Genomic DNA, 11361 nt, shown 5'->3' with positions numbered 1-11361 from the left:
AAAAAAAAAAAAAAAAAAAAAAAAAAAAAAAAAAAGGAGATAAATATCAACAGCAAGACTTCTAGTACTTCTGCAGATCTGGTCTTGAAAATCTGCCACTGCTGAACTCCCAGAAATGTTTTGGGAGTGCAATGGAAAGAGGAAACCACACGGCTTTACATGAAGGAAAAGAAAGCTGCCTGACAGGGGTGTGCAAAGTGAATCAGCTGCGCTTTCTGATGGCTTGTCCAAGGAGCCTACTCCACTTATATAGCACTAGGAAAGCTTTTATCAGAGATATTCCAGGGTGAGGAGCTGGTAGAACTATGGAAAAAGTTGATGGCAGAAGCTGACAGCTGAGCACACCTAAATAAGTGAATTTCAAAGGCATAAATCTCTGTTCCCAGCCTGAGAYAGCAAGCAAGGAAAATGTGGGTCTGACTTTCCTGATGCTGGGCTTTTTTAAATCCTGGGCAAAACCTCCCCTAACTGAAGAGTTAAAGACACAAAACAACTGCCCTGCTTCTGCCCCACTGAACGCTGGAAGAGAAGCCCTGAAATTCTCTATGGTAGCACTAGCACCTTCACACCAAAGAAATAAAAACAGGAGATGGAAGGGATATGGGARAGACAAAGAAAGTCCTGCCTGCTGACAAACAAAACCAGCAGCAAACTGCATGTTCCCTGAAAGCAGCAGAGCCTGAGTCCTTAGAGATACAGCAGATTTCTGTGGCAGCACAACCCTTCCACATCAACATCTGTCACACAATATAGCTCAGGACATGGTGCCATTGCTTCACCTTCTGCATGATCTGATCTTTGGGATTGAAGAACACTTTTCAATCGTAAACAAAGCAGAGGAGGATAGCAAGGGGGAAGCATCAAAGAGCCCCCTACAGCTTGGGCATTTCCCCTCAATGAGCAGTAGTTTTCCTTCTTTGTTGAAGGACCTTTATCTTTTTATCTCCTGGAGGAGCAGGATATCCAGGAGATACTGTGCAGGTAACTTGAAACAAAGTTTRTACTCAAAATTTTAGTATTTTACTCAAACTCCATACAGCTGCACTAATGCAATGTTTTTATACAGAAAGGTTGAGCTGACTTTTTCTTTATATATAATTTTAAAGTAATTAATTATTRTAAATCGTAAGGGCCTTCAGTAGTTTATTCTCCCACAAAGAAAGCTGGAGTCAGCCCTGTGATGCCAGTGGGGACACAAATGCTGGACTAGCCTGCAAGCTGAAATAGCCTCTTGTGTAGCATCATCACAGGCAGGAATGAGGCAGTTTCCAACAGGTATTTTGGGATGAAATAACATGGTAATCTGAATTTCTCTCTTCCAGTCATTGTTGGAGACTATTTCACTCATCTTATTTTGCTTTCTTGCTCTTTTAAACCAGGTGCTTGAGTTCAATCAATTTTGATAATCAGACCCAAATATTTGTTGCCTCTGGTTTTTATTAAATATAAACCTCTCTGCAAATTACTACAGGCAGCACTGACTGCAAGTAAACACCAACACCCCAGAACATAATCACCTACCTCCCAGCACCTCACAGTCACTGTCAATGCTGTCGTGCACCCCTGCAAAGATGTTGGCTAGCGAGGAYTTGCCCACGCCGTGCTCCCCGATCAGCACCACCCGGTAGCAGCTGCTGCCAGACTCGGAGGAGATGACGGAGTCGGATGACTCCGAGGACCAGCTCCTTCTGTAATATTCATCAGGACTGATGGTGTACCGTTTCTGTGGGTTGTACTCGTTGGAGTCTTTCTGGACCAGCAGGTTCTTTCCATCAGCAGGGATGCTCCATCGCTGCTGCTGCTGGTGCAGATTGCTGTTGTGGTTGCGACGCATGGTAACGTTGTTGAGAGTCATTTTTAAYACCTAGTGAGAAATAGAGAAATCACAAATGTTACTCACAAAATATTTAGAAATTATCTCTTACTAGCCTCTAGTCAGCATATCACACTCCTCTGTTGGGACCTAACATATGAGAAAAGGAAAAGTAGCCTTTCCACACTCTTTCATGCTTGGTGGTACATGAAGAAATATTTCTTTTTAGTGAAACAGAGCCTATTTCCTAGGGATAACACCACCTCATGTGCGTAATTGTGTCTTGTTTAGCCCTTACGAGCTCAGGGCTGTGCTAGGCACAGTCCAGTCCTGGGAAGAGAGAGGCATTGCTGTGTCCCGGGAGGAGAAGGAAGGGACAGTGTTCACCACACGTCCTTCACAGCTGCTGCAGCCCTGCAGCGAGACTGCCTGTGGTCCAGGGAGTGCTCCCCYTCATTTGGCTGGACTGGGGACAAACAGAGGCACTGCTCTCAGCTGCCTCCAGCTGCTGGTGCTGCTGGGTGTGCAGCATCTTTCTCATGGTCTCAGTTAAGAGCTGAAACTCCTGGGAAAGCAATAAGGCATCATCCACTTAAGCCGCCCTGCTATAAAAAGTCCTGCAAGYAAGTCTTGCTGTGATGGGGTGGATTTGGGTCTTGTCTGTGGCCAGAAAAACAATGATCCTGCCTGAGACACTGTCTTTTTGACTGCTAAGAGGGATATTTTGGCTGGCTTAGTGAAGACCTGCATCTTTTCTGAGGAGGCACAAGTTATATCTTCCTTAGGAGATATCATGGGGAGAAAAGGCTCATTAATTTATAGATATTAAATCAATAACTTCATTACTGCACAAGTAATTAGATAGCCTCACTCTTCTTACATAAGCATAGCTCTTAATTACATTTTACTCAGCAAACTCTATTTTGCCTTGCTTCGAGGCAGAGAACAGTGATGTCATTCTCACAGGCCAACAGCTACCATTTTTAGGAAAGTTACTTTGATGCATTCCAGCTCCCAAAGTGACTGTTATTTAGACATTTTTCTTTTTTACCCCATGTAAAAAAGATGCTCCTCAGCTCTCTCCTCCATATGAGTAAATAGGGCAATTGTTTATAGAATTACCCAATCACCTTCAAACCCCAATAATAGGTGGKGAACAGTAAAAAGTACAGTAAAGCAGCAAAGCAACACTTACAAATTGCCATTCTTCTTCATACAAAACTGTCTGAAAACTTCTGTGAATAAATGCCCAGCAAGACAGGACAAATATACAGAAAAAGCACTGTCTGAACTTATTACAGCATATGCAATGTTTTCTCTGTGATATGAAGTACTTTGGGGTAAAATTAGATCATTTGAAYGGTCTTAATCACATTAACTTTGTCAGTAAAAAATACAACTAAAGAACAAATCATGCAATAAGAAAAGGCTGCTGCACAAACAAAATTAAATTTTTACTATGGCTAAATTTTAAAATGCATTTTTCCTTGCAGTATTCCCATTGAAAAGTCTAGATGAGAAAATCCAGCTCTGATTCAGCCAGACACAGAGAGTAACTCATAACTTGCAACAAGCAGTCACTCACAAAACCATCACAAACACAAATATTCTACTATTTAGCTTCTAACAAATTGTTAATGCTCCATTAAACAAAGCCAAATGAGTCCCTGTCACACACTATGCATCAAATTCAAACTGGTTTTGATGCCCCGCACTGCATTTAGCTGCCCAGGTCTCCAGCAACTTCAGTAAAAGAATGGGTCCAAATCCACTCTTACTTGTGCCAGGCTCCTGCAGCCAGTGCCGTCCTTTGGTCCCCTGCCCTTTTCTCTCGGTGGGCTGTCACACACTGAGCAGCTCTGCCGAAGTAAATCCTCTCCTACTCTGGGGCTGCCTCTTTAATTCTTTCTCAGCAAACCTGGTTTATATTAAGCCCATCTGATCAGAGACAGGGCTTTTCCGTGACGTGGCTGGCCTTTCCATACAACAGCCAGCCCCCAGCTGGGAGGAAGCAGACATGCAGGAGAGAAAAAAAAACTTGCAGACAATCTCAAAAGACTTACTCAAAATCATATGATTGCTTTAATACTGCCAGTAAAATAAACACTTTTGGTTCTTGCATGATGAAAACAGGAAAGTGGAACAAAAATAAATAATGCATGCTATTTAGCCTCAGACAGCTTTTAATTCATATGTTATCAAAATTAATGATGATTAAAATGTTAACTAAGTTTATTTAATGCATGAAATTCTGCAAATGTATTATGTATCTATTCTCTCTCTGCAAAACACACAACCTCCTGCTGGACAAAACACGTCTCTGAAATAAAATATCTGAATGTTATTTTGAAATTTTCTTAGAAGTAGGAATATTATTCTAGGGGCTTTGTTGGGTGGGTTTTTTTTGTTTGTTTGCTTTTGAAGCTCTAATATTTTCAAACCTGTTTTTCTCTGTTTGCCTCCAAGTGACTGTCTCCTGAATCTCCTTCAATCCAGTCTCCTGAACTGCAGAACCAGCTTTCTAACTTCTGCTTCTAAGTTTTACTACCAAGGGTTTAAAAAGACATCCAACTACAGAATTCAGTGTTACTGAAACKGGGTGTTGGCAAAGATGCATTAGAACACACAAAGCCTGCACAAAGTCACCCAGTGTTGATGCTGTGCACAGGGAAAATCAGCATACAGTGTACATGCCACAAGCCCAGGGTCTGGTCCTTAAATTTTTAGTCTCCTAGCCGATTAGCAGAAGAAATTTTTCCAGCAGGAAAAGAGATCTAAGCCTGTTGAAACATGTAACAACATACTTCTTCATTAACAAAGAGTAAGAAAAGGACAGAACTACCTGCTAGGGCTACCACAACTTTGGCAACCACTTACAGTTAGCTCCAGTTTTCCAAACTCTGGATTAAATATAATGAGGTTCTACAGTGTTCTTTTATATTTATATGTTTACATTTTATATTTACATTTATATTTACAATCTCCTAGTCCCTCAATCTAATAGGACTAGCTCTTCTCCTAGAAAGCCTGAGCAGCTTTGGTTTTGAGCAGGGGAAAGAGGTTTGGGTGTTTTTTGATGCTACAAGCAAGCAAATCTTTAACTGAAAATGTATCTTTATTGAAGGAAACACTGATTTGCAGAAAACACCTCCTTAACATTGCAATTGCAATTTCCTTGCTTTGTTTCCTTTTTTGCTTTATTGCATTCCTATGTCTTTCCTGAGGATTTTCAGAGACCTCCTGAGCCATTCTCAAGTTTTAAAAGCCAGGAACTTTTCACAAAGTGATAGACACTCGTCAATGTACATGAATGTACACAATGTACGTGCAGATCTACCAAGGGTAGAATTGAGCAAAAAAAAAATACCTGGCAGCAGCTAAACCGGCCCCAGGTCCTGCATCTTCACCTCATCTGTCTTCTACACATCAGGCTYTGGGCCTCTGCTGCTGAGTGATAATCCCAAAGAGCACTAAGTGCCACATCCCTCTGAGTAGGATGTCTTGTATTACTGCATCAAATGTAATTACTTCTCTCTCAGGGAAGGTTTGTGGCATGGATAGTACTTTTCAAAAATACTTTTGTTGTTGGCATACTCCACTGAAGTTGCTCATTTTTTGAAACATGCTGGAAATCAGGAAGGTGAGTGGGTGGTTGGAGTACTGTGCTCTGCACCTCAGGTTTGCTTAGCTCTCTATAAATTGCCTGTATTTTGTCACTGCTGAGTAAAAGAGCAAAACCTGTCCACTGCAGAACTGGAGAGATTTATGGCCAGAGTGATTGCAGCAGAGCTCATGTCTCACCCAAATGTTTAACATCCATCATAGCAGAAAGTGCAGACAGAAGAAGTAAACCAAAGTCAGAAAAGCCTTTGTGTTTAGCTGTAGTTTCTGTTAGATCAGGAATTGCTGCATGTCATCTTCCATACTCTTTTCATAAAATTCAAGGCAGACAAAGAAAACGAATCCCTCCAGAACTGTATAATATATCTCTTCCATAAAACCATCCACAAAGGCTGTCCCTAACATTGCATCAAAGGCTTGTATTTGGGGAACTTGAACATGTGTTTTCCTTTGTACTCTCTCTTCAGGTTTTCSAGCTGGAGAAGTAACTCTCCTGGCCCCATTCTGCACTACATAATCATAGGATGATATGTTGTTGTTCCTCAGGGAATGCCATCAGCACTCACGAATTTCACTTATCCGTGGGGAAAACACTTTCTTATTTGTTTATAAAGCTGAGGAGAGSTGCAGCCTTTTCAGCCTCCTGGTACTTACAAGGGATAACAGCTGACTGATTACTGAAATATATGAATTGAATCCTTCTCAGGGACAAAACCAATCCCATAGACTGATGGAGACTGGTACTGTCCTGGTTTCCCAGCCCTTTTGCACTCTTTGCTGGTCAACACTTTGGCAGCTCTCGTGCCTGCCTGGGACACAGGCACAAGAAGAGACAAACCATAAGGCCAGTGCTGTCGCAAAGCTCATGAGTGCTCAAATGTAACTGCCTGGTGCAGTAGTAAAATTCAGAGGCATTGTTTTGCACCCGTCTTATCCACTCTCTGTTTCATTAATCAACCTTAAAGGAATTCTCCTGCAGCCAGGATGAAGTAAACATTGCAGAGTAGCAGCTCTGCAATCCTTCCCCAGCCACTTAAAATTAGGCCAGGTGATGCCCAGAGCAATTAGGCAGAAATTTTCCATTGGATATAAAAGCAGTGCTTTTTAGCTGCCACTTAATTAACCAGTTTGTATTTGTGTAAATTATGGGAAAAGTAGTTCCTCRAACCACCTTCTGGCGTAAGAGCTGTCCACAGAGAGGACATAAATCATCTTGGAGTGGGAGGGAAATTCAAGGGAGAAAAAAAAAATACCAAATAAAAGCAGGAAAAACAAAATTCAGATTCCTTTTGATGAAAACTAAATGCAGCATGTCTGAAAGTGCACTTTCTCCCTATACATTCAGCAGAGGAGTTCACCTTCTTCTTTCCCCTCAGAAGACCCAGCTTAGTAGATTTTCTCCCAATAGTGAGTTGCCTGCAAATGCCATGAATGAGGTCTGTCTGCCTTACTGTCCTCTGGACCCGTGCAGCATTGCTCACCCATTTTGCTCTGCTTCTCACATCTGGCAGTGCTGGCTGGCCCCTAGCTATTCTCAGCCCCACCAACAACATTAGCTATGGAGAGAAATTAATTTGGGTGCTGGCCTGGATAGTGTTGGACACTCTGGGATTGCCCAGAGTCACTGCATGCCACAGGGGAGTTGCTCCATTGTCACCATTCATTCCCACTGCACAGGGGGCCACAGACCACTTGGTGAGCAGATGTAGAACAAAAGGCACAAATAGATGTGGGATGGAGCATCATTGGGTCCACAGYAATGGGACTGGTACATTATTTACACCAACTCATGTCCACAGCTTTGCCTTTTGCTATCCCAATTCACATCCAATGACTGGGTAYAAAGTTTCACACTGACTGAGACAGGTATAAGGGATGAGATACTCTGAGATTGGGATGTGTGAGGTAGAGAAATGAAGGCTTAAGCACCCGAGGTAAATTACTGAGAGTAATTTACCTGAGCAATTGCTGAGGGTCTGAAGAGAGGGATGGGGCAGAGAAAGACTCTAAGAAATTAAGTAATAATAAAATGTTGATTCATTTTAAGGGAAACAAACAGAAGCACCTGAAAGTGCCACCATCCAATCTAAAAAATACTCATTTATTTCTTCAGTGAAGTAGATTTKGTAGACTGTTTCTAGCAGTTGCTTKCAGRGAGTACTGAATTTTTTCCACCAGYGTCTTTCCTTCCACRWCACGRCAGCATTTTYACAATTCTTTAACTGAGCACTAAAAGCAGAACATGATCCTTTGGTGATGAACCCAGGGGTGGGGAAGAAGCACTGATCTACACCCCTTGTGCACAAGGTAGCTGTAAAAGCCAGCATTAGAGCTCTCAGGGAATAGGATTGCCTTTAATCAGCTGACTCATWGGAGAACCCCTTACTAGTCTATTACTTGCAGATAATCTGGATTCTGATTATTTAAAGCAAGGTGTGTTCTATATCTGTGCACTGCAGAGCTTTGTTGACTATAACGGGTGTCCAAAGGTATTTTCTCCATTAACACATTAAGCCAGCCCAGTTGAAGACTCAGCAAAGGGTGAGACTTGAGCAGCCAGGGGAAGCAATGCAGTTCTGTTCATATTAAAATACAAGTTACTTTTTAGTCCAGTTAAGTGAAAAGAAACTAAAACAACTGTCAGTATTGGGGGAGAAAAAAAGAGCAATGACAAAGAGCAAATGGCAAAACTGGGTTATTTCAGGAAGAGTTAAATAGCAAAAGGACTGCCTATTTTCTAGTCTTGCACTCAATGACRTTAATGAATTCTGCCAATAATTGTCCAGGGAACAGGATTAAGTCATATATGACATAAATAAATATGCTTTACAATGCAAATAAAAAAGAAATCGTAAGATACTAATAATAGTAGGATGTGAGCTAGCCGTAAATGTTCATCRAATACTGAGCTAAAAAAACCTTCAGACAAATGGCACGAGCACAGAAGATTTTTTTGCAGTTGGGATGTTTCTAATACGCCATAGTCCTCAGTGAAGTCAGGTTCAGGAGCCACAGTCTCCTTTGCAGCTACAGGATTCACAGGATTTTATATCTTGATTTGATACCACTAAGTGAAGATGGTAATGCAACAACAGGCAATTGCTGCATCAGCAAACTGTAGGTTAGAAACTTCAGCAGAACAATGGGCCTCTGATCTTCAGAACCATTGAAGGGAGATCCAGAAAATGTTCTTTTGCTCCAAATACAATTTCTTCTTCACTGTGGTGCCCAAGACTCTTACATTGAGTGCAGTCAACAATGGATATTAATACTCAGGCATACTCACACAGAAATACAAAGGAAGTCCTCCAAACCCTGCCAATAGAAGCAAATCTGCTTTAAAAATATTCCATGTGATGGCCAGATCTTGACTTTCATAAAATGCTTGCATTTATATACACAACAAGCCAGCATGGGATGGAAAGAAAGCACCACTGAGCTCTCTGACCCATACTGGCTTGCAAAACACCTTCTGTTTCACATCATTAAAAGTTGTTTTGAACTYGTATGGGTGGAGAAGCCCCATTGCTGGGTCAGGCCTGCCATGGGGTCCCRGGCAGGATAAGGGAGCTGTGGGAAGGTGGTCAGGGCTGTGGGTGTCTTCAGGACCCCAACACCCACTTGGCATGCTCCAAGGAGGAAAGGTGGCAGCTCATGATTGAGGCAGAGCTGAGTTTGGTTGGGCTGGTTTCAGCCCAGATCACACCAGGGCTGTTATTCACATTTGCACCAGGAGGAAGGCAATGTGCTAAAATGCAAAACACATGGCAGTGGCTAAGCCAGATCTTCTTCCAAAAGATCAAGTCACAGCTGGGGTGTGGTATCTGGGTATCATATCCTACCCCAACTCTCTTTACTGTGCAGTCAACCAGCAGTAACAAATCCACAGCTAAATATGGTCTTCTTGGAGGGAGCTCTCCTCTTTCCACATTTAYAGTATCATCCACCCAGTGTCCCTGGTTCAGCACTCAGCTGCCCGCTTGCCACACTAGCACCTAGTAAAGTGATGCTTCATGTGATTGCTCAGTGATTCACCGCCTTGTTTGGATTTTCTGGCTCCTGGGCTCGTGTTTATCAGCAAAACACACACTCTCCAGCAGCAGGCTTTAAGCGGATTGGAGCCATACAAAATGCCTTTGAGCAAGATGCTCTACACAGTCAGGCGTAAATATGTCTATTTAATTGAGCAACAGCACCTCTTTTATTTACATGGCTTTACCCTTATGTCATTCATCACGTACTTTCCACTTTCCAAAACGTAAGAAGTGAGAATGAACATATAGCTGAAGATATGTTGTTTGTTTTCTTTTTGAAGATCTAATTCTTCATCTCTGTTTTACTGTGCTCACGGCAGGTCAACTGATCACTGGGCCCTGCAGGTAGGACTCACTTCACCTCATTTAAACTGTGTGCCTTGTTTCCCAGAGGGAGGCAGACAGGGTTAACCAAGTAGCTCCAGGGTGATTCATCTAACACAGGTTACATGAATCATGGAGATGCCTCTCTCCCCACTGACAACAGAGGGATGGGGAGATGAGTCTCCCTGCACTAATGMTGGTTTTAAACTGCACTGTCTGAAAGCTGGCAGTCAAGTGAAATGAAGGAACCCTAATGGACTAAAGACTAAATTTTATGATGATTTTTACTGATGCCCTTTTCAGGTGGCAAATCAGTAAGAGAAGGTTTAAGATTTACATTATTACACATGATTAGAACTTTCCTACTCSAGTACAGGAAGTGCATAAATACACAAGCAACTTGGCTATAAAACKGGAGAAACCAGTACATGAGCCATGGGTGGCAACAGGGGTCTTTCTCCAGTAGCTGCTGGGGCACTTCTGGGAGGAATTACTTCTGCCCATCCACACTGACCAAGCACCAGCTGCTGTTTCTTCACAGCCTCAGATATAAGGCAGYGTGGCTTGTGGAGTTTTTTCCCTGATTGTGCAAGCCAGTGAGCGCTGTCAGTGCATGCCTGCAGACATGTCCTGCTCCATCCAGCCAGCCTCCCRAAAAAGGGAGATCACAGCCAGTGTGTTTTTCAGGGAGCACAATSAATAAAATAGCAGCAGTTACAATGCTGTCAGCTTAAATCTTACTCCACAAAGCCAGATCCTGGGCACTCTTGCATTCTGTAGGAGCCAGAAAGGGGTGGCACAACTGCAGGAGGATCTTCTTGAGCTCTCTAGCTAGAACACACACATGCACACACGTATGATGATGCTCAAGCTGCTGGGTGAGCTCTTACAACCTCTTACAACCACCACTAGTTTGTCTTTTGCATTCTCTCTATCATTTTAACCAAATTTWTTCATTTTGAAAACAGGCAGTAAACAGAGGAGCTGGGCACAGAAAAAAAAAGCCATCATTAATAACTCTAAACAACCATTTTGATGGCTAGCAAAACTTTTGATAATTTCACTGCATTATGCTCAAGGATAAATCATGTTTCTGTATAATGCACGTCTCTGTGATAACGTGTGGGACAACACCATCCTTTTCAGAAGCTCTGGACTCCGCAAGGTCACTGTCATGTTTTTCCTCCTTCATGGCAATTAACACATTCTTTAATACTTTCTGAGCATTTTCTACACTAAAATTTCCCATGAATAAGGGAGGAGTTGTTCTCATCATCTCACTGAGTGTGCTACTGATTAGAAGAGGTAAGTGGCAAGAAAAGAAAATGTGTCACTTACATGTCAAATCAATTTCTCACGTGAGCTGCTCTGAAGCTGGGAACCTGGCATGCACTCTTCTCCTGAAGCACAAAATTAGAGAAACTGTTAGGAAAAGGTTTTGATTCCTTGAGCCTGTGGAAGTAGGTAAAGCCCTGTTTTTCACAAATCTGTGTTACTGGAAGTTTAATCAACAGTCAGGCTGGCAGATTTAAAAGCTAAAAGCAAGATAGCTAATTCAAACTCACAAGC

The 11361-nt window shown here is 42.3% G+C and overlaps 1 protein-coding gene across 1 annotated transcript in view; it reads right to left on the bottom strand.

The window, feature by feature from the left end:
- Positions 1–1884, bottom strand: part of GEM (GTP binding protein overexpressed in skeletal muscle) — a 6498-nt gene extending 4614 nt beyond the window's left edge. Inside the window, exon 1 of the mRNA XM_057370344.1 lies at positions 1522–1884. Within this exon, the coding sequence (XP_057226327.1) occupies positions 1522–1855 (334 nt within the window). The 5' untranslated portion in view covers positions 1856–1884. The remainder of the gene's footprint in view (positions 1–1521) is intronic.
- Positions 1885–11361: the final 9477 nt, after the last annotated feature.

The sequence above is a fragment of the Malurus melanocephalus genome, unplaced genomic scaffold (assembly GCF_030028575.1).
Source record: "Malurus melanocephalus ecotype Western Australia unplaced genomic scaffold, MMel_1.1 scaffold_123, whole genome shotgun sequence".
Taxonomy (NCBI): domain Eukaryota; kingdom Metazoa; phylum Chordata; class Aves; order Passeriformes; family Maluridae; genus Malurus; species Malurus melanocephalus.
This window is presented reverse-complemented; position numbering and strand designations above follow the sequence as displayed.